Below are 22,689 nucleotides of genomic sequence, written 5' to 3'. Positions count from 1 at the left end.
AAACAAATTTAAAAAAAACAAACCAACAATGTAGAATCAAATCTGCAATGTTTTTTATACCCCTCCTCCCCAACTGATGTCTCCAGTAAGTCAGTGAACAAGAGAAATAGCAGGAGATTACTGCCGACATCCAACTATACTCCACTGGATTAAGAGGAGACCTAGTCTGTCTGTCCACCTACCTTTAGATGGACATTTCAGAGGTGCTGCAGACTTGCTCCCCGCTTCTGGGGTGTTAGGTAAGCATGGCATCCGACTATATTTACTTGACCCCTCTGGCACAAAGCCTAGCAAACTCTAACCTAAAATCGTTCATATATGCAGATGACATCACCATCATTGTTCCCATTACCTCACTCACTCTAGAAACGGAAAAACTCATCGCATCTATCCTCACCAAGTTAGAACTGTGGACCTCAAAACTCAAATTAAAATTGAACTCTGAAAAAACCAAAATCTTCCTAGCTAGTCCCAACCACAAATTAACAAACACTTCCCTCAGATTGAATGGGCTAGATTACCCTATCTTACCCACCATAAAAATCCTTGGAGTCATCCTGGACCGCACCCTAACCTTCGATGACCATACCAGTGCCCAGGTGAAAAAATGTTTCTGTACCCTCTGGAAACTGCGCACCATCAAACGTTACTTCGACCACCAAGCCTTCCGTCTACTCGTCCAATCTCTGGTATTAAGCATATTAGACTACTGCAACATTATTTACCTGGGATCCTATAAAAATACCATCAAACATCTTAGAACAGTCCAAAATGCGGCCGTCCGCCTCATCTATGATCTCAAAAAATACGACCATGTTAGCCCCTACTACACCAAACTCCATTGGCTCCCAGTAGAGGCAAGGATCATCTTTAAGTTCGCCTGCCTCTGTTTCAAAACTCTAACAGGATCTTCCCCAATCTACTTGTCTGAGCACCTTGAAATAGCAGGCCCCTCTCGCACACGAAACGCCCACCTATTCACCTTTCCCTCCCTAAAAGGCTGCCTCTACAAGAGATTCACTGATAGAACCCTAGCATTCCAAGCGGGCAAATGGAACAATTGCCTTACTGCCCTCATCTCCAACTCTCCACCCTACCACCTGTTCAGGAAGTCACTAAAAACCTACCTCTTCGACAAATTCCGCTAACGCTGCCTTCCCCCCTTCCCTGCACCCTCCTGACCTCGACATGCCTCCATTCCCTATGACTACGCCCCCCTCCCAAGCCACTATGGCCTCTCTTTCTCAAGCTCTGTTTTATCTAATTGCCCTGCCTTTTCATAGCCTCATATTTAACATCACTGTAAATGTACCACCGCTTTAACATGGAACATCGCTGTATACGTACAGTCTCTTCTTTAGTATATGCCTTTTTTTTTTTTTATTACTGCTATTTATGTAACATCTTTGTAAATGTAATAACACTGTAATATGTCTCATCGCTGTAAATGTACAGTCTCTTCTATTGTTAACCGCATTGAACTTCCATGGTATTGCGGGATACAAGAATAAAGTTATTATTATTATTATTATCAAAAACAACTGCTTTGCAAGATGGCAAGCGTCCCACACGAGTGCACTCGCAACCACTTGGCAGCAGAACGGACAAATGCCACATTAAAAGCAAATTTAATATAAGTGCAAAACCTACCCTGTGCCATACAAATAATCGATGTGGGAAGATTAACCTTGCTATTAAGTCAAATTCTTCAAGTTAAGCGCATATGTCCCATTTAGTTATTACTGAAACTCCACTCACAAAAACATTTAACGCAATGTGGCACAACTAAGCCCATTTAAATTGTAGGATTAAGACCAATGCTTACTGTACACACTTGAATATAAACCAAGATTTTCCAGGCCATAAAAGTGACTCAAAAATGGGGGTCTCGGTTTAGTGCCTACCCATCCCCTTCCCGGACCTATCACAAGCCTCCAATGGGCCTGCCATAAGACCTAGGGGGCCAGCGGTGGGATCTCTCCCACCTCCTGTCCAACTAACAATTCTCACCTCCCTCCTGCCTCTCTTATTAGTATAAAGCCCCTGGTGGTCCAGTGGTGAACCAGAGCATGAGTGATCTTCCTATGCTCCTGCCCCATGCAAAGCCACTGTCTGAATGGTTGCTGCAAGTTCTCATGGCTACCTCGCAAGTTCCCCAGTTCACTGCTGGACCGCTAGGGATTTTAAAGGCACACTTCTTAATAATTAAAGAGGCAGAAGGGAGGTGAGAATTGTTAGTCAGTTGGGACAGGAGGCAGAAGGGATCCCCTCCTGTTCTGGCCCACCAGGGCTTATGGCAGGCCTGGGGGAGACCTGCAAGGCATCCAGAAAGGGGGACAGCGAGCAGAGCTTGGCAGGGCAGGGACGGAGGGAGGCTGGGTGCAGAGCAGGGTACTTTAATATAAAATAACTTTTCCCCTCCTTTTTCGGTTGGGGGGGGGGGGAAGGTTACCTTGGTTTATATTTGAGTATATATGGTATTTAAAATTCAGTCAAAAGTAATAGCATCCCATTTCAGTTCATGCTCTTTTGTCTTCAGATATACAATTGTCTTATACACCATTAGATTGGCTCATTGGCTATACTGTACCTCCTCGTAGTTTCTCAAAGACAAGATAAAATCTTCTGTCATCTTCAAAAAATTCTATTAACTCCAAAATGTTCCTTGGAAAAAAAAGACGAAAGCAAATGTTTTAAAAAAAGAGGAACAAAAAACTGAAGGTCTACATGCATACAAGTATATATAATAGAATTTTATGAATATTTTCTGCATGTAAAGCAGATTTTACACATGGAAAACATGGTTACTTACCTGTAGCAGATGTTCTAAGAACAGCAGGTGGCTCCAGCAACAAGTCCAGAGTAGGACAGCCTCCCAGCAACCCTTCTAGAAGCATTTGGAGCCCCCAATCCTTCCTGCTGCTGCGACGCAGGACCCTCAGTCTATTACTGGGCAACCTTGGGTCAAGGGCCACAACCCAGTCAGGTTCTCCAATGAATATGTATGAAACTTGCATACAAATATATATCTTTGCATATTCACTAGGAAAATCTTGAAAACCTGAGAGGGCCATAGCCCCCAAAGACTGACGTTGCCCACCCCTGAGCTAGGGGAAGATTTGTGAGGTTTCAAAGTCTTGTGGTCCTCAGAATACCTGCTACAGATAACCAAGAACAAGCAGGACTAAATTCTCATTCAAGGACTCCCTAGCTAAAGGCTGCCTGTTACAGCCCCTCAAATTTGGAACTTGCTCCCGATCAATATAAGAGAACAATTATTTAGTAAGTTTAAAAGTCTTCTAAAAAGCTGGCTTTAAGGACGCTTTTAACTGAATCATTTGAATTCTATTATAGTAGGATATTTTAGGCAACTAGTAGTGCTGGTAAGCAAAAATTAAGTGGGTCACCTTCCCCATCCTCTTGTTTTATTACCTATCCCTTTTTATTTGTTTACGGATTGTATTTTTCCCTTCCTTTTTCACATGTATTGTTTTGTTAAAATAGTTCCAATTGTCTTGTTTGGGTTTTTTTAACCTAATTTTTAACTAAATGTAAATCACATTGGATTTGGATTTTGCGATCAAATCAAATATTTTAAATAAACTTGAAACTTGAGGGAAAGAACAGAAGTGGCATTACAACAGGAAGATGCCAATATTTTACAATTGTCTTTTAATCAATATGAAAAAAGGGCCTAGGGAGAATGAGGTCAGATCCAAATAGATTCTCAAATACAGTCTGGCCATTCTTTATTGCATCAGGAGTCCTGCTCTGAACAGTAGTGGGATGTGAAAATATGGACAGATGTCCCATGTCACAGCTCTGCAAACATCCTCTATGGAAGCTATTTCAAGTAGGCTATCAATGCAGTCGTAGCTCTGACATGACCCTCTAAAGCAGGTGCCATCTGGGCATAACTGAAGGAAATGCAGTCTAACTGGAAAATGTTTGCTTATGGCAGCCCGCATCTTGTTTGGGTAAAAAGAAAAAGCTGGGCAGACACTATGGGCTTTAGTCTGCTCTAGCTTAGACTGCAAGAGCCTTGGTCTAACTAACTAAGCAAGCAGTGCTCTATCATCTTTATGGACATGTGATTTACTGCAGGAAAAAATAGACTATTGTCTGGTTAAGGTGTGCAAAAACTTAGTATAAGGCACATCAGTTATTAGTGCTTACAGCTCACTAAACCTGCACACTGACATAAAATCTTCCAGGTTAGGTACTTAGCCAAGTATCCAGTGGCTGAAAATGAGCTTTTATCAGCTGGGTAAGAACAAGGAAGACCCACGACATTATAGGTGATTTCATAAGTAGCAAGTCCTGCATTTATGAACTAAAGACTGTACAAAGTTGTGGTTTTCTTCTACATAAGCTCCAGTTACACTAGGGCAGAGGTGTCAAAGTCCCTCCTCGAGGGCCGCAATCCAGTCGGGTTTTCAGGATTCCCCCAATGAATATGCATGAGATCTATTAGCATACAATGAAAGCAGTGCATGCAAATAGATCTCATGCATATTCATTGGGGGAATCCTGAAAACCCGACTGGATTGTGGCCCTCGAGGAGGGACTTTGACACCCCTGCACTAAGGTGACCCTTACTGAGTTGTCATGAGACCTACCTTTGAAAAATGTAGAAAGGTATTCAAGTAGTTTGTACAGAGCATGTGAAGGGATCTATAGACTCACTCGTACAACATATGGTCTCACCTAAATGCACTTGGTGGAATCTTTCCTGGTTATCAGGCAACTTCAGGGAAGACAATATCAACCTCTCAACATTCAAGCTGCGAGAGCTAGGGGCTACGCTCTGATCAGTGTGTCCATTCTTATAGGACTTCTGATGAAAGATCTAACAGGAAGTAGAAACCATAGCTATCTTGACCAATCATGATCTTTCTTCAGCTTCAGAATAGTCTTTGCTATGAGGGTATAGGAGGATATATGTACAAATGAATTTTGCTCCAGTGCAGGAGAAAGTATCTGGAGCTAGTTTGCTGGATCAAAACTGAAAAACTTGAAGTTGGGGAAAGTCAAGGGGAACAATGCTCCCAATAGATCCTGCAGACAATTTCTGTCCAGGTATCGGCAAGTTAGGCCCACAGGGTTCAACTCTGAGCGCCAGGATATTTTCTTGCCCACCAGATAAGCTTTGAGGCATATACAAACCCATTTTCGCTTTTTGAAGTCTTTATTCTCTTGAATTTTAATAAAGTAATCAAAACCGAGAGCGCTTTTGCCTTTTTTGGTCTTCGAGACCACACCACTTAGAAACATGATGGCAGTTAAAGGCCAAATGGCCAATCTAGATCTTGGGGGGGAATGCATTTAGAGAAATGGGTTGTTGGCGCCTTCAATCCGTTCAAAATATGAGTTGCGCAGACTCATTCTGCGAGAACCACCACACTCGCAGTCCCTTCTCCTCAAGTTCGTTTCACTGGGCTCTCCAACTGTTTCCAAATTTAGTTCAAACTCCTCATACTAACTTACAAGTGCATTCACTCTGTAGCCCATCACTTATCTCCCACTATACTCCATCCCGCAAACTCTGTTCATCGGTTAAGTATGTCCTTCTGCTCCACCGCCAACTCCAGGGTCCATAACAGGCTGCCAGAGTCAATACGTCATGCTCCACCTCTAGCAGTATTCAAACCAAAGCTAAAAGCCCACTTTAAGCTACTTTCAACTTTTAACTCCCAATCACTGTCAGATACCTAGACCCAGTGTATTATTCCTTCTGCCAGAAACTCCCCAACCCTGAGATTTCCCTGTCTGTCCAAGTTAGATTGTACGCTCTTCTGAGCCGGGACATCTTTCAGAGGTCTAGAAATGATAAATAGTAGTATTCACTGTAATGAACTGTATAAGGGGTGCTTTTTAATCGTGCAATTAAAAATTTTAATTTGTGATGTACAGTAGAGAATGACATGGAGACAAATTTGTTCCCGTCCTCGCAGGAACGCAATTTCCCCGTCCCCGTGAGTTTTGTCCCTGTCCCATTCCTCTAAGCTCTGCCTTAACCGCACAAGCCTCAGACACTTCGGATTTCAAAGCGTTTGATGCTTGTGCAGACGAGGCCGGAGCTTAGCCATTGGTGGAATGATGCATTATGACATCACAAGCTGAGCTCTAGAATGTTGCTACTTATGACTTTAAAGTGTTTGAGGCTTATGCGGATGAGGACAGAGCTTAGGCATTGGTGAAATGAGGCATTATGACATCACAATCTGAGCTCTAGAATGTTGCTACTTAGGATTTTAAAGGGTTTGAGGCTTGTGCAGATGAGGACTGAGTTTGCAGGAATGGACAGAGACAGAAAATGAACTCGCCGGGAAAGGACAGGAAAATTAGTTCCTGCAGGGATGGGGAAAAATTTGTCTCCATGTCATTCTCTAATGTACAGCCCTAATTTATACATAATACAAACTTGAACACCACCCTCGCTCGCACAGGCAACCAATGCAGGCACTCCCTGAATATACACATAGGAAATATACACGTAGGAAACGGAAACCCGAGGTACAGCTACACGATGGGAGGGCTGTTATTGAGTGAGAGTACCCAAGAAAGGGACTTGGGGGTAATAGTGGACATAACAATGAAGCCGTCGGCACAATGCGCAGCGGCCGCTAAGAAAGCGAATAGAATGCTGGGAATAATCAAGAAGGGTATTACAAGCAGAACGAAAAAAGTTATCCTGCCGTTGTATCAGGCGATGGTGCGCCCGCATCTGGAGTACTGCGTCCAATATTGGTCGCCATACCTAAAGAAGGATATGGCGATACTCGAGAGGGTTCAGAAGAGAGCGACACATTTGATAAAAGGTATGGAAAACTTTTCATACACTGAAAGATTAGAGAGACGGGCTATTTTCGCTGGAGAAGCAGAGACTTAGAGGGGATATGATACAGACTTACAAGATCACGAAGGGCATAGAGAAAGTGGAGAGGGACAGATTCTTCAAACTTTTGACAACTACAAGAACGAGAGAGCATTCGGAAAAATTAAAAGGGGACAGATTCAGAATCAATGCTAGGAAGTTCTTCTTCACCCAAAGGGTGGTGGACACCTGGAATGCGCTTCCAGAGGGCGTGATAGGACAATTTTCTGAAGGAAAAGGGGATAGAAGGGGATAGATAGGTTACTATACAGGTCCTAGACCTGATGGGCCACCGCATGAGCGGACTGCTGGGCATGATGGACCTCTGGTCTGACCCAGCAGAGGCACAGCTTTTGTTCTTATTTCCAATTAAAAAGATAATTAAATGATTTAAGGATTAATTATAATAAGCATTGCACAGAAATAGATTAAATAATGGCTTATGCGATCTCTACTTGAAATGCATAAAAGAGAACACACCAACTGAGGATCTACAAAAAAAAAAAAAAGAAAGAAAAAGTTATATACTAATTATTGCTGGGTTGTCGTCACCTTGTTTAATACAAGGTGTCGCATGATCATTTTTCTTCAGGGAATAAATCAGGTAGCTGCCTAAATAGACCCAAGTTACAATAATCTAAAGTGGTCAACAGCAACGCTTGAACCAACAGTCTTAAATAAGGATCTGGAAAGTAACCTCAAATCACTGAACTTTCGTACTGTAAAAAAAACCTTCATTATTGCATCAACTTGAGGCTGTATGGCAAGACCAACATCTAAAAATTAACCCTAAAATCCTAATAGTAGGTACAAAAGGGATGAGCACAGGGTCACTAATTTGAAAGCCAATGGTATAACACAAAGGCCGGAATTGGGCAATCCTGCCCGGTTTGTGTCCCATATATGGTGATTTGGGTTTAGGATGAGCTGGGGAAGGCTTCGATAGAAGCTCCGGTGATAGGATGGGCTGCAAAGGGCTTCGATGGCAACTCCAGCAGCACTGGGAACCTAAAGAGAGTACCTGGATGACATCTATGGTCTATTGCTCAGAAATATTAAGGAAAAGATAATTTAACCATGAATGTATAATGTGGGCAGTCTAGATGGATTGTTCAGGTCTTTATCTGCTGTCATTTACTATGTTATTAAAAGGATACTTCATCTACTGTCTTGGTTTCTTCAGCAGCAGCCCGTGACACCAAGAGGGCAGACAGGAGAATCAATTGTTGCTGGGCTGGTTTTTCCATACTTTCTGAAAGTCAGCTTTTAATGAGAGTAAAGGCATCAATTCATTTACAGCACCTCCAGCAGATTGGAGACAAGTCAAGGCAATACCGAGCTTACATTAGCTTAAGAGGTGCAGCACAAAGACACTGGCCTTAACCAGAGATCAACTCCTGCTGCTTCCTTCTGGGTTTCAGACTTGCTCTAGTGCTTTTAGGATTTGATAATCTGACAAAGAAAGGCTTTCAAACCGCCGAGGGCTAATCGCTATGGCCACAGCAAAAGACCACACATTTTGCAAGCTAACCTTATAGGGGCAGCCATTAAGATAGAAGGTTCTGTTTCCCCCACTCAGACTGATAAGTATGGACATTTTATCAGCAGCAGTAATAAATATGGCGCTAAATCAATTCAGAACTAATTTGTGGTACTATTTTACATATTAAACCTCCCCTTGATAAATTTAAGTCGTCTTTTCTCGATTTTAACTGCAATTGCGGTTCAAATGATCACAACAAACTGGAAAAATCATGACAGGTTAAATTATACATTTTGGTGGACAAACATATAGATATGAGAAAATGAACGCAGAATGTTTAGGGTTTAGTGTTTTATTTAACAAAATATGGAGTCCATTGGCTTTATTTGCCGATTCACATTAAAAGGTTATGTAATACCTTCTGAGTTTTTTTCATTACACATCTGGTTGGGATGGGGGGGTAGGGAAATGATAAAAATATATATGGATATTAGTTCTTCATATTTAAAATGTTTAATATTGTCAATATTAATAATTGATGTAAAGGGGTTGGGTATAGCTACGATTCTGTAATATTATTGTTTGAGATAATGTATTCTTTGTAATATATTGTTACTTTCTATCAAATGTATTATACTATTGTAATTAAATAAAATAATAAATAAAAAAAAGAGAACTAATTTAGAGAAAATGGCATTGGCAAGTAGGTTATAACTAGATGGTACATATCGTTAAGTTAACCTCTCCCCTGGCAATTCAGCCCTCCAGTGACAGAAAATACCTCTGTACTTAATGTACACTGCTTTGACAGCTTGAGGTGGCATATGAGAAATTGGAGGGGAAAAAAAAAGGTTACTGCATAAGAGTTGGGCAACTAAAAGACTAGATTTCAACTAATCTATGCAACTCCCTACTTGTCATGTTTATCTGTTTGAAAGCTATTCTGAGCAGGGACCGTGTTCTGAATGTTAACATATAGCGCTGTGTACATCTAGCAGCGCTAAACAAATGATTAGTAGTAGCAGTTGTAGTAATTACTAAGGAATCTTACAATATTCCCTGCATAAGCAGCTGATCACGAAGCCACCGCTTTGCAGACTGGGCTTTGATCTTTAGAAAGTAGTGACAGTCCTAGGGCCAGTCAAACCATTAAGTGCATAGGCAATCACCTAAAACAGTGTTATCTCAAACTGAGATTTCAGAGTGTGCCGCGCTACACTGGGGAGGAGGAGAGGCACTGGCGCTAGCTGACTGCCCCCAGGCGTGCCTTTCGTGGCGAGAGGCACATCCTGTAGGCAATCAGTGGGCACCAGCACCTAACCTTTTCTCTGGCCTTCTTCCCTTCTGGCACCTCCCACTGGCGTCTCAGGGCCCACCTGGAGGGCCTTCACATACATGCGGACATCGACATGTCATCACGGCAATATCCACGCACTTCCAGGTGCCTCGAGCCATGGCCACTACCTTTAGTGTGCCACGGCTTGAGAAAGTTTGCAGGACACTGACCTAAAGCATGCCTTGCCACCACAAGAGGGCAAACTGCTGAGACCTCAGTTACCAAGGTAAATAAGGCAGTTGGGCATGAGTTATGCGCCCTCTCCCCCATGTCCACTGTGACTATGCTGATGCCTGGCACCCGATATGCATGTTGCCCAGAGGGTGCAGACACATGGCCTGAAATTTTTCACATGCCAATGCTGCCAGTGTGGCTGTGTGACTGGCCCTGCATGTGTTTGACAGCTAGCTAATAGTTTCTACCAAATGCAAACTAGAAAGCAGGAGCAGGCGACAAAGTAAAGCCCCAGAACTCCAAAGTAGTTATTAGGCAGGTGGTAAGGAGATAGAGCATCTGGAAAGAGGTGGCCAAGGAGTTGATGGTGCAAGAATGAGATGCCAGGGCCTTCTGCAGATGACCATGTAAAATCCAGTCCTAATCAAGGATGAGACGTGAGGATACAGGACATGTACCATATTTTTCACTCCATAAGATGCACTTTTTTCCTACCCAAAAGTGGGTAGAAATAAGGGTGCGTCTTATGGAGCGAATCCCCCATACCCTTTTTTTTAAAATCCTGCCGTCCATCGCTGTATGGCAGGAGCTTTCACCGAAGCTGGCCTTCCCCCTCCGCTGAATTTGGTTCAGAATGTTTTTTTTCTTGTTTTCCTCCTCTTAATCTAGGGTGCGTCTTATGGTCAGGTGCGTCTTATGGATCAAAAAATACGGTTATCAAGCTGTAATTTGCAATTAATGTTTGGCTAACTTTGGGGAAAAATCGCAGCTTAATGAACTGTGCAATATGCTTTTTTGCAGTGTTTTTGCTTCCGTAACTAAATGGTTACGGTCTAAATGGCTTAGACTCACTGGCTGCCCAGAGCACTGGCTTCTAGGCTTAGCAAAGTGCCACTAAAATCAAAGCAAAGTGGACACTAAAAGCCCAGCATTTGATTGCTTCTGAAAACTGCCAACCCCTATTGCAAATAGCCTATTCACCTGGATAAGCAGCTTTTGGAAAATGAGGGGGGGAGTTTGAGTGCTGAATATGTTGCCCATTTTTCATGTTTACAGAATTGCGCTGGGAGCTATGATGTTGGAATGATTTTGTGTTAATAGAGGGGTACACAACCCTGATTTTTCTCCTAGGGCACCTAATATCCTTGTACCAGCCCTGACCAACACAAATAAAGAAGCTTAAGAGATACTGGTGTAAATGAGTCTCCATGTCAAGATAAGGATGAGACATTTAAAGCCGAGGGAAAAAAATTTGATTTTAGCTCTAAATTTCTGGAAATAAGCTTAACATTTTGCCAACTGAGTCAGCAGAAAAGTGGTCCTATTAATTGCCATCTACAAAGGGTGCAAGAGAATTTGGAAGTGATACAATCTCTACATACGCCCAGAGGCACAACTTCCACAGAACTGCACTAATCAGCCCCAGAAGTGTTACGGTGTGGGCCCCAAGGAAGATATATCTGCTGCAAGATATTCAGATCATTTAGAGACTTGACTCCTAACATGGCCCAAAGCAGAGTACCAGCCAGTGGCGTAACCCCCCCTCCCCCCAAGCCACACTTGCGCCCTCCCTTCCCCCCTTACTTCTAAATCTTTGCCAGCACGAGCAGTTTCTCTGGCCTGCTGCTCGTTGTCAGCATTGGCTTTCCTTATGATGTCACTTCCTGGCCCCGTGACCAGAAAATGATTTCAGAGGGGAGCCAGGCCGGAGAAGTTGCTCGTGCTGGTGAAAAATTAAAAAGAGGTACAGGGGGAAGGGAAGGCGCAAACGTGGCACGAGGGGGGTGGAATATGTGCCAGCTCCCCCACCTAGATGGCATCTGGAGCGGTCTGCCCTCCCCCCCCTTACCACACCACCGATACCAGCAGAAGAGCATATAAGCAGCAAATAAATTACGACAGATTTTTAAAACAAGTCAACTCCTCTGCAATTACTGTCCCATCCAATTCCTAAACAATATTAAATTATTGGTTCAGAGTACATTGGGGTGGTCTGTCTCATTGAGGAATTAAGTACAGTTACGTGTGGTAATTGACTACAGCTTCCTGGGCTTTTCCAGTCCCAAATTCCGAGATGTTCCTCCCTCTCCATATCCAAGCCTACAACAGGACCTGTTCTTTAGTAATCAAGCACGTGGCTTCCCCCAACAGAACTTTTTTTGTCATTCCCACAGAATTCAATTTCCTCATCCCCATGAGTTTTGTCCCTGCCCGATTCCTGTAAGCTCTGCCTTAACTGCACAAGCCTCGAACACTTATGATTTTAAAGTAGTTGAGGCTTGTGCAGATGACAGAGCTTGCAGGAACAGAGCAGGGGCAGGAAAAGAACTCGTGGAGGGGGGGGGAGAACGGGAAAAAATTTGTCCGTGTCTTTCTCTAGGTGAGCATAAGCTGGTCATTCTGGCATCAACTTACTTGTTGCCTTGGCACTGGTACAAAGTTTCTACTTCCCGAAACACTCGAAAGCGGCTATAGCTGGTTTTCTTCTCAATTATCTATTGAATAAAAAGTCAGGAAATGAAAAAGAAAAATTAAATCAAATGATTAGGGAAGAGATGTTTTCATTAGAGAAAAAAAAAGCCTGTCAAATCATGTAAGAAATACTGAACTGTCAAGCCATCACAAACTTAATATTCAGCTGAATCTGACTATGGGACCGCACAGAAACTTGTGTAGACCCAGAACTACCTAAATTCAGGCCTTAATTTCTGCCAGAATGGTGCTGTGTCCAAGCAATTGTGGGTCAGTTCTTGCCTTATTAAGCCAAACACAGATCAATATAGAGTTGACTGGATTCCACAAAGGCCAGAAGACGGCAGACCATGGGTGGAGGCAGCCAGAGGATTCAGCAATAGTGGCTGAATTGGTCCAGATCTCTCTTCCTCTCACATCCGAGGTAACAAGACGAAAAATGTCAGCACCCTCCATCGTTTCTCTGCTGTCAGATGAAGAGAATAGGGCACACGTCCCTCCTCTATTCCAGTAAGGAGAGTTCACTCTCATAAAAAATAAGGTGCCTACACTTGGACAATTAAAGCTTGCTTTCCTGGTCACTGTACATCTTAGCCCTTGCTCAACTCTTTCTCTCCCCCCCCCCCCATATGGGAGTAAGTGGGGGAAGGCACATGTATCAGGTGTTCTGTTACTGAACTCATCTTTGCCTCCTCACCCCCTCAGTGAATTACACTAGGTGTTACTGGCATTGTCAGGAAACACAGCCAATGGGTAATAGTTAAGTGGCATTACCCTCTGGTGCTACTGACACCCAGCAAGGCTCAAAAGACCTTTAAGTCTGAGCAGACACTCAAGAAAGAGGTATTAGTAAGCTATTATTTGTAACATACTGCTGGGCAGCACTCAACAGCATAATCACACGGTGACTGCCAGCAACAAGACCGACTGGTCTTGAGGATTCCTGCTAGAACCTCTGCGCCCACGACCCTGTATACCAGGATTTCATCAACCCACTGGCTACCCATAACCAAACACTGCATCTTTAAGGACTTGATGCCAGTGTACAAATCCCTGCACAACATGGCGCCAGGCTACATGTCAACCAAACTCCTTCTCTCAAATCCAGTAACATGCGGAGACAATATATTTTTTCAGTTGTCGCTCTGCAATTGTGAAATTCCCTCCCAATACACAATGGAAGAATACCTCATCGATAGGTTTAAAAGCAAGTTAAAATGCTTTCTTTTTAAAGATGCTTTTGACTGCTACCTTTTTATAGTTAGGTCACACTCTTTAAATCCAGCCTTTGATCTTTTATTTTTAATCCCTCCCTATTGTTATATCCCTAACACATCTCATTTACTATCATAATTGTATTTCTTGCCCCACTTCCCTTTTGGACCCGTTTGTTATGTTATGTGATTTGTACTGACCCCTGTATATGGTGATTTTTTTTTTTTTTTTAAAGTTGTTCATCGCTTTGTATTAAAATTAAGCAATTCATCAAATTTTAAATAAAACTTGAAACATGTACCAAACAGAACACTCCACTCCTAGGAAGAAATACACCTCTAAACACCCCTAGACCATGTCCTTCAACTATAGAACGCAATAAATGGAACTGCATCCACCTACTTCAACAACTATCTAAATCGTAACCACACATCCAGACTAAGAAGAACCCAGATCCTATTCTCCTACCCACCACTCAAGGGAACTCAGCGAAAGAAGATGTACGACGGCCTCCTAGTGACGCAGGCAGCAAAGCTGGACCCCTGTGTCTCCAACCTGTTGTCAACTACAAGTGACTTTAAATCATTCCGAAAAGAAATCAAAACCCTTCTATTAAAAAAAAAAAAAAAAAAAACCAACTATCCACCCGCACCTTCCCCCCTCCATGCAAACCACCATCTGACCTCCCCATCGACCCGAACAAGTAACCAACCCTAATCTTTATCTTCCCCACTAGTAATCCTCATTTCTTCTACCATCCTCAATTTCTTCCCTCTGCCTCCTCTATTTAACGTCCCCCAAATTGTAATCCCTCTGCATCTACTGTGTAAGCGTCACCTAAAATTTTAACTGTGTAAACATCCCATAAAATTGTAACTCCCCTGCATCTTCTGTGTAAGCGTCCCCCAAATTGTAACTTCCTGGAAATGTCCAGCTATCTTACACTGTAATCCGCTTAGAACTGCAAGATACAGGCGGAATAGAAGTCACTAATGTAATGTAATTCTTTCCAGATGCATGCTTGTAATCCAAAACACTCATATCAAAGCGAATTTCCCCATAGGAAATAATGGAAACTCAGCCACAACCGAAAAACTTTAATACAAAATACTATACATACTCGTATTGCAAGACTTTACTCGTTTAGAACAGTCACGACACTCTTGCAGCGTCAGAGAGAGAAGACTCGTCGGCTCAGTTGTGATGATGCGACACGTGTATACTGTATGTACTCGTATTGCAAGACCTCGCTCGTTTAGAACCGTCACTACACTCCCACAGTATCAGAGAGAGAGAAGAACCATCTGCTCAGTTGTGATGTGTGTACACTTCTTCCTCCGTATTTGTGGTTTCGATTATTCATGGTTTTTAACTTGCTGGCTCCTCCCCCCCCAATTACATCAGCTTCCATAGAGAAATCGCTGATTCCAAGCGTTTACAGAGAAAATTGCTGATTCCCAGCACTTTCTTCACTGTGTTTTGCATCTCCTTCAGGAACAGGCCAGGTCTCCCACCATGTTATTCGCGGCTTCACCATATTCACGATGGTTTTTAATAGAAAATAGCGAACATAGGAAAAAGTTATTCATGGTTTTTTTGTATTCGTGGGTTTGTTAATCCCCTATCATAGCGAATATGGAGGGAGAAGTGTATACTGTTATGTACTCGTATTGCAAGACCTCGCTCGTTTAGAACCGTCGGCTCAGTTGTGATGACGTGATGTGTGTATGGTATACTGTATGTACTCGTATTGCAAGACTGCTTGTATATCAAGTTAAAATTTAATAAAATGGTTTTCTTGTCTTGCAAAACACTTGCAAACCAAGTTACTTGCAATCCAAGGTTTTCCTGTATCTGTATTTGCTAATTAGATGCCATTTGTTACATTACATTAGTGACTTCTATTCCGCCTTTATCTTACAGTTCAAGGCGGATTACATAAGAATTGTGATGATCTTAATACATAAGATTACATGAGAACATTTTCTAATTTGCTAAGGAGTAAATTGGTAATGCCGGTGGAGTTTGGAACTTTATTGGTAAAGTTATATTGGTTTTATGCATTTTTTGAAGAGTAAGGTTTGTTTCTTTTTTGAAAGTTCTGTAGTCTGTGGTTGATGTCAGTAGATTGGTGAGTTGTTGGTCCAGTTTCGCTGCTCTGGTGGCCAGTAGGTTGTCATACATTTTTCTTCGTTTTACATTTTTGGTTGGTGGGTGTGCGAATATTGTGTGGGTTCTTTTGTCTGTTTGAGGTGGAGTGAGTTAGTCGATTGTTCCAGTAGGAAGGACTGTTTCCATTTATAGCTTTGAATAGTAGGCAAAGGAATTTGAAGTGTATTCTGGCTTGTATTGGGAGCCAGTGTGAGTTGTGGTAAGCCTCCGTGATGTGGTCTTATTTCTTCAAAGAGTAGATAAGTCTTAGGGCTGTGTTTTGTATTGTTTGGAGTAGTTTCATCTTTGTTGTTGGGCAGGGGAGATATAGTATGTTGCAGTAGTCTATTAGGCCTAGGATTAGTGATTGAACCACTAGTCTGAATTGTTTTCTGTCGAAGAATTTTCAAACTTGTCTAAGGTTTCTCATAGTGGTGAATGTTTTTATAATTTTGTTGATTTGTGGTTGCATGGTACATCCTGTCTATCAGCACTCTGAGGAGTTTTACCATGGGTTGAATTGGGTATGAGACTGAGTTAATTTCTATGTTTGTCAAGGTTGGGGTTTTGCAGTTTTCAAGGAGGATGAAGTTTGTTGTCTTATGTTCGGGGGAGTGGCTTAAGGCTAGAGCTGGAGCTAGACGCCACGGATGTTCCCGGACTGCTCTTACCTTGAAATGGTGAAATGAAAGTCCAAACTTCGGGTTTTTCCCGACGAATCTTTGCCAGCAGCAAGGGGCCCGATGGACACCTTTCTTCAGCGAGGGACGCCAACACAGCCGGAGGCTTTCTCGGCTGGGAGAGACACGCTGGCTGAGGCGTTGCAGCTCTCCCTCGAGGCAACATCTTTAACCCCGGAAGAGCGGAGTCCTCCGAGTCGCCCGGGGGCGTTTTGACCAGTCGATGGAAGAGCTAAGTCCTCCGAGTTGTTCGGGGGCATTTGACCAGTCGACGGTGGAGGAAATGCCCCGGGGTGTTTGCTCTCCAGACCTGCTGAGATCGGGAGTCGGCCCAGCAGGAGGAGGGGTGAAGCCAAATCAACCATCTGTGCATTCGGAGGAGTTGGAACAGAAACTGCCTCAGGATTTCCTGACACTGACTTCATCACCTGCTGAAATTCCAGGTACTTTTACATCAGAGGTTCTGGGTGCTGAACTGATACCAATGCAGAGGCCCAAGGTTTTCAATATGGAGACAATTTGGGAAGCAATATCTAATTTGCAAATCTCTTTGGGAACTCAAATGCAGCAACTTACCACATGTTATACCTCTGTTGTGTCTGAAAATTTGGAAATGAAAAATAGGATATCCAGCGTTGAAAATAAAGTGGATGGACATGAAACTAGAATAAAAACAGTGGAGTCCCAGGCTTTGGTCTGGGTAAGAGATAGTGGAAACCTTAATTTTAAGGTGGAAATGTTAGAAAATATGACCAGAAGTAATCTTCGTATTATTAACTTTCAAAAATTACCACTTATCTCAGCGCAGGATACATTTAAAAAGTATTTGAAAGAAGTTTTGAAAGTTCCCGAAACCTCCTATCCGCCTCTCACTAAAATATATTATTTACCAACTAGCTGATGCCCCGGCGTTGCACGGGTATTTAATTATAGCAATAACACTGTAAATGGATTCAAATAAAGATACTTTATAGTGGTGAATGAAATTATTTTTTTACAGCTTTATAAAAAGTGCAATATTCAAATTATAATGTGAAATATTTGACAAAATGAATACAATACAACTAACACAAAACTTGATTATAAACAACATTTTTAGTTTCACCTCCAGGAGCAAGAACATATACATTCTTGGGTGAACCCACCCTTGAGCAAGCAACAGAGTTGTCCATGGGAAAAACAGGGGGATCTTAAATCCACTCCACAGTATGTAATAGTCTGTCCTTGTGATTTGTTGATTGTGATAGAGAATGCAAGTCTCACTGGAATTTGCAATCTCTTAAACTGAAAAGGAAGATCTGTTGGAATAAGTGGTATCCGCGGGATAAATACGGTTTCACCTTGTCCCTTTCCGGTTAAAATAGTCGCTTCAATTACATTGGCCAGTAACCTCTTTACACAAAGCCTTGTGCCATTGCAAAGTTTTGGTGGGTCAAGGTTGCTAAGTAAAATAACTGGAGATCCCACAGCTTTTTACATTTTTTCCATTGACTTGAATGGGTGAAACCTGATTTTCTGTTTGTAGCTCCGCCCACGTGTGCAGGTGGGCCGCGAGACACCCAGAACATATCACCCCATTTAGTGAGGGATCTGCATACCAAGTTTCGTTCAAATCGGTCCCACAGCTTTTTACATTTTTTCCATTGACTTGAATGGGTGAAATCTGATTTTCTGTTTGTAGCTCCGCCCACGTGTGCAGGTGGGCCGCGAGACCCCCAGAACATATCACCCCAGGTAGTGAGGGATCTGCATACCAAGTTTTGTTAAAATCGGTCAAGCCGGTTTTGAATTACAGTGAGAATGGCAGGTTTTTACATTTTTTACATTGACATGAATGGGTGAAATAAGATTTTGTTTGTAGCTCCGCCCACGTGTGCAGGTGGGCCGCAAGACCCCCAGAACATATCACCCCAGGTAGTGAGGGATCTGCATACCAAGTTACGTTCAAATCGGTCAAGTCGTTTTTGAATTACTGTGAGAATGGCAGCTTTTTACATTTTTTCCATTGACATGAATGGGTGAAATCCGATGTTATGTTTGTAGCTCCGCCCACGTGTGCAGGTGGGCCGCGAGACACCCAGAACATATCACCCCAGGTAGTGAGGGATCTGCATACCAAGTTTTGTTAAAATCGGTCAAGCCGGTTTTGAATTACAGTGAGAATGGCAGGTTTTTACATTTTTTCCATTGACATGAATGGGTGAAATAAGATTTTCTGTTTGTAGCTCCGCCCACGTGTGCAGGTGGGCCGCAAGACCCCCAGAACATATCACCCCAGGTAGCGAGGGATGTGCATACCATGTTTCGTTCAAAGCGGTCAAGCCGTTTTTGAATTACTGTGAGAATGGCAGCTTTTTACATTTTTTCCATTGACACGAATGGGTGAAATGTGAATTTCTGTTTGTAGCTCCGCCCATATGTGCAGGTGGGCCGCGAGACCCCCAGAACATATCACCCCAGGTAGTGAGGGATCTGCATACCAAGTTTCGTTCAAATCGGTCAAGCCGTTTTTGAATTACTGTGAGAATGGCAGCTTTTTACATTTTTTCCATTGACACAAATGGGTGAAATGTGAATTTCTGTTTGTAGCTCCGCCCACGTGTGCAGGTGGGCCGCGAGACCCCCAGAACATATCACCCCAGGTAGTGAGGGATCTGCATACCAAGTTTCGTTCAAATCGGTCAAGCCGTTTTTGAATTACTGTGAGAATGGCAGCTTTTTACATTTTTTCCATTGACACGAATGGGTGAAATGTGAATTTCTGTTTGTAGCTCCGCCCATATGTGCAGGTGGGCCGCGAGACCCCCAGAACATATCACCCCAGGTAGTGAGGGATCTGCATACCAAGTTTCGTTCAAATCGGTCAAGCCGTTTTTGAATTACTGTGAGAATGGCAGCTTTTTACATTTTTTCCATTGACACAAATGGGTGAAATGTGAATTTCTGTTTGTAGCTCCGCCCACGTGTGCAGGTGGGCCGCGAGACCTCCAGAACATATCACCCCAGGTAGTGAGGGATGTGCATACCAAGTTTTGTTCAAATCGGTCAAGCCGTTTTTGCGTGATCGCAGCACATACACACACACACATACATACACACATACCTCCGATTTTATATATATATAGATTAGAGCATCTGTTCAAAAACCAAACCAGCAGAATCTGTCTGCTGATAGTTTGGATTTGACAAATTTCCTGGAGAGGTCAGGTGAAGAGATACCGGCAACTGCTACGCTACTTGTACAATTTGCTATAGATGCTGACAGGGAATGGATGCTTAAATTGTTTTTCAAGTTTAAAGATGTTCCATTTATGACTAAAACAGTGAGAATGTATCCAGACGTGTCACGAATGACCCAAAAGAGAAGAAAACAATTTCTTATTTTGAGACCAAGGGTTCTGCAGTTAGGTGCGACGTTTGAACTCAGATTCCCCTGTAAATGTGTAATGACCTATCAAGGGAATAGATTTATTTTCTTCGAACCTCAGCAGTTGATAAAATTTATTTCTGCTAAAGAGCAAATTTAAAATTCTTGAGAGAATTTCAGTCTCAACCTGCTCAAGTATAAGGTTTTTGGTTTTAGTTCTCTCCTGCTACCATCTTTTATTTCCTTTGTATTATTTGATAAAGATTTCAGCCACTGTAAAGCTTTCTCCCCCTTTGATTGAGGTCTAATGATAGAAACCAGTAAAAATTCACTTTGGGTCTAATGTTTTTGCCGTATGAGAAAGAAAAAATTTTGTTTTGCTCTTGTATTTCAACTGTATATTTTCATTATTACCTATTGTCTCATTTTAATGTTTGAACTGAATTGTATTATTTTCTTGTTTTGACTAATATTATGTCAATACTATAAAATGAAAATAAAGAATTAAAAAAAAAAAAAAAAAAAAAAAAAAAAAAAAAAAAAAGAGGATGAAGTTTGTTTTGCCTAAACTAAACCTTAAGTTTGTATACCGCATCATCTCTACAATTGTAGAGCTCGGCACGGTTTACAGGAAAAGGTATAGAGAAGGAACTCCAATGAGGGATACAGGACAGTATAGAGAAAGTTTATTGGGACTTAGTATAATAAAGAGGAGGAAGTATTACATTTTTGAGAATAGCCAAGTTTTCAGATGTCCGGGTTAAGTTTTAGTTTGTGTTCTTTCATCCATGTTGCTACTGCTTCAAGTGTTCCGTGTATTGTGCCTATCATGGATGGTTCAAGTTGGTCGAAGGAGGAGTATTGTGATATCATCTGCATAGCTGTAAGAGGTAATGCCTAGTTTATCTAGGTAGGAACTTAGGGAGGCAATGTATAGGTTGAAAATTGTGGGAGATAGGGGAGATCCTTGTGGCACTCCACATGGGTTGGACCAAGGATCTGATTTTTCTTTGTTTGTACTCTATAAGTTCTGGATTGTAGGAATCCTTTAAAACATGTTAGAACATTTCCTGTAATTCCTATTGCATCTAGAGTTTGTAAGAGAATGCCGTGGTCTACTAGATCAAAGGCTGCAGAGAGGTCTAGTCGTATGATCAACATATTTTTTCCAGTGCAGAGGTGTTGTCTCGCGATGTCCATGAATGTTCCTAGTAGGGTCTCTGTGCTGTAGTTGGTTCTGAAGCCGGATTGCATGGGGTGAAATAAGTTGTGGTGATCTAGGTATATATTTAGGGCTTTAGCTACTAGGCCTTCCATTAGTTTGACATATAGTGGGATTGAGGCTATAGGTCTATAGTTAGATGGTTGGTCTGTTGCTCCCTTGGGGTCTTTTAGGATTGGAGTTAATGATGATTTCGCTGAGGTTTAGTGGGAAATGACTGTCTGTGAGTAGGGTTTGTATCCATTGTAGGAGCAAAGTGCGGAATAGCATACTGGAGGTTTCTCTCTAAACCAGATTTAAAATGTGCATAAAGTGTATGGCAAGCAATTAACACCCAAGATGTGTTTTGTCTGGTTTATTTGGAAACCACCTACAGTAGGTTTAGGCCGAGTATAACTTTTTTTTTTTTTTTTTAAACAAACTGATACTGCAGTTGCCTCAATGAACTGTAGGCCCACAGCCTCGTTTGCATTTGGGCTCTGCCATCCTGCAGGCTAACAAGGTGGCAATGGTGTCAGCTTCCCTCCCTATCTACACCTCACCCCACCCCCGTTTCCCACGGGTGCACCCTATTCCCTTCCTAATGTTCATCTGCTCCATCCTTACCCTGCCAGATTCACAATTAAGTTCACTGCATTCATATCTACTCATTGTACTATTAACATTATAAAGGGAGGAGGATAATTATAAGTGGTGTAGACACAGTGAAGACTTGGTTATTTGACAGCAATTAAGGGAACCAATAATCAAAATTAAAGTTATTCTGTGTGTGTGGGAACTGCTAACTATAGGAAGAGAGGATGGAGATGCAATTTAACACTGGATATTTATGCTTACTCTTGTAACCTGCCTTGAACTCGTGTGGATAAGTTGGGCAAAAGTGACAGATTAAATTCCTCACCTCAGCAGAGCAGGATTAAGGCAAGCGAGTCATGTGACTAGGGCTAAGTGTTTAAGAGGAGCCCTCTCCGATGGCAGCACTGGATGTCACATATGGTTGACTCATCCTGCTAGGCCACAGGAGACTAGATCAAGGCCTGGTAAGTTAATCGCTGACAAAAGCAAGAGAAGGCACTGCCCAAAGAGTTCTGTACTAGAGAATGATACGGGGGAAAAATTTTTTTTATCACTATTCCCGCCCCGTCCCCGTGATCTCGCCCCTGTCTCTGCAAGCTCAGTCCCTGTCCCTGCAAACTGTCAAATCCCACCTGCAAAAGCCTCGAATAGTTATGATTTTATACTGAATTTATTTTATTAAAGTATAAAGAGACAATATTCTGTATAATTGTCATTTTATAAACATAAATAATACAGAGCAAGGATCAACAAAACCCCTGTTTTCCCTCCCTTTCACAAATATCCCCTCCACTATTGTGAAAACTGAACAAGCCAAATTACTACAGAATGCTACATAGAAAAATCAGTCACACATGGCGGGAATAATGTTAGGGGAGAGCAACTAGGGCAACAACCCCCTGGTCAGAGAGAGCCCTAAGCCAGCTGGAAGCTAAAGAAGCACTGCCTGGGCTTTGCGGTCCCAGTTATGTCTAATAGCAGCTCTAGCAGGATACATATTTAAAATATGAAATATTCTAATCACAAAATATAAAATAAATAAATTGACCAAATATTGGAAAAGATGAAATGGTTTTGTAAATATACAAGAGCAGTTTAGATTGTCTCAACTGGGCCAAGTTCTATGACAGGAGAAA

The 22,689-nt window shown here is 42.2% G+C and overlaps 1 protein-coding gene across 2 annotated transcripts in view; it reads right to left on the bottom strand.

The window, feature by feature from the left end:
* MKNK1 (MAPK interacting serine/threonine kinase 1) overlaps positions 1–22,689 on the bottom strand; it is a 94,156-nt gene that overhangs the window by 57,701 nt on the left and 13,766 nt on the right. For both annotated transcript variants that reach the window (XM_033916701.1, XM_033916702.1), the window contains exons 5-6: positions 12,286–12,365; positions 2,591–2,664 (exon numbers count right to left, since the gene is read on the bottom strand). In XM_033916701.1, coding sequence (XP_033772592.1) covers positions 2,591–2,664; positions 12,286–12,365 — 154 coding nt within the window. The remainder of the gene's footprint in view (positions 1–2,590; positions 2,665–12,285; positions 12,366–22,689) is intronic.

Source organism: Geotrypetes seraphini, chromosome 12 (assembly GCF_902459505.1).
Source record: "Geotrypetes seraphini chromosome 12, aGeoSer1.1, whole genome shotgun sequence".
NCBI lineage: Eukaryota > Metazoa > Chordata > Amphibia > Gymnophiona > Dermophiidae > Geotrypetes > Geotrypetes seraphini.
The sequence above is the reverse complement of the archived record's forward strand: the minus strand, read 5'-3'. Positions and strand labels throughout refer to the sequence as shown.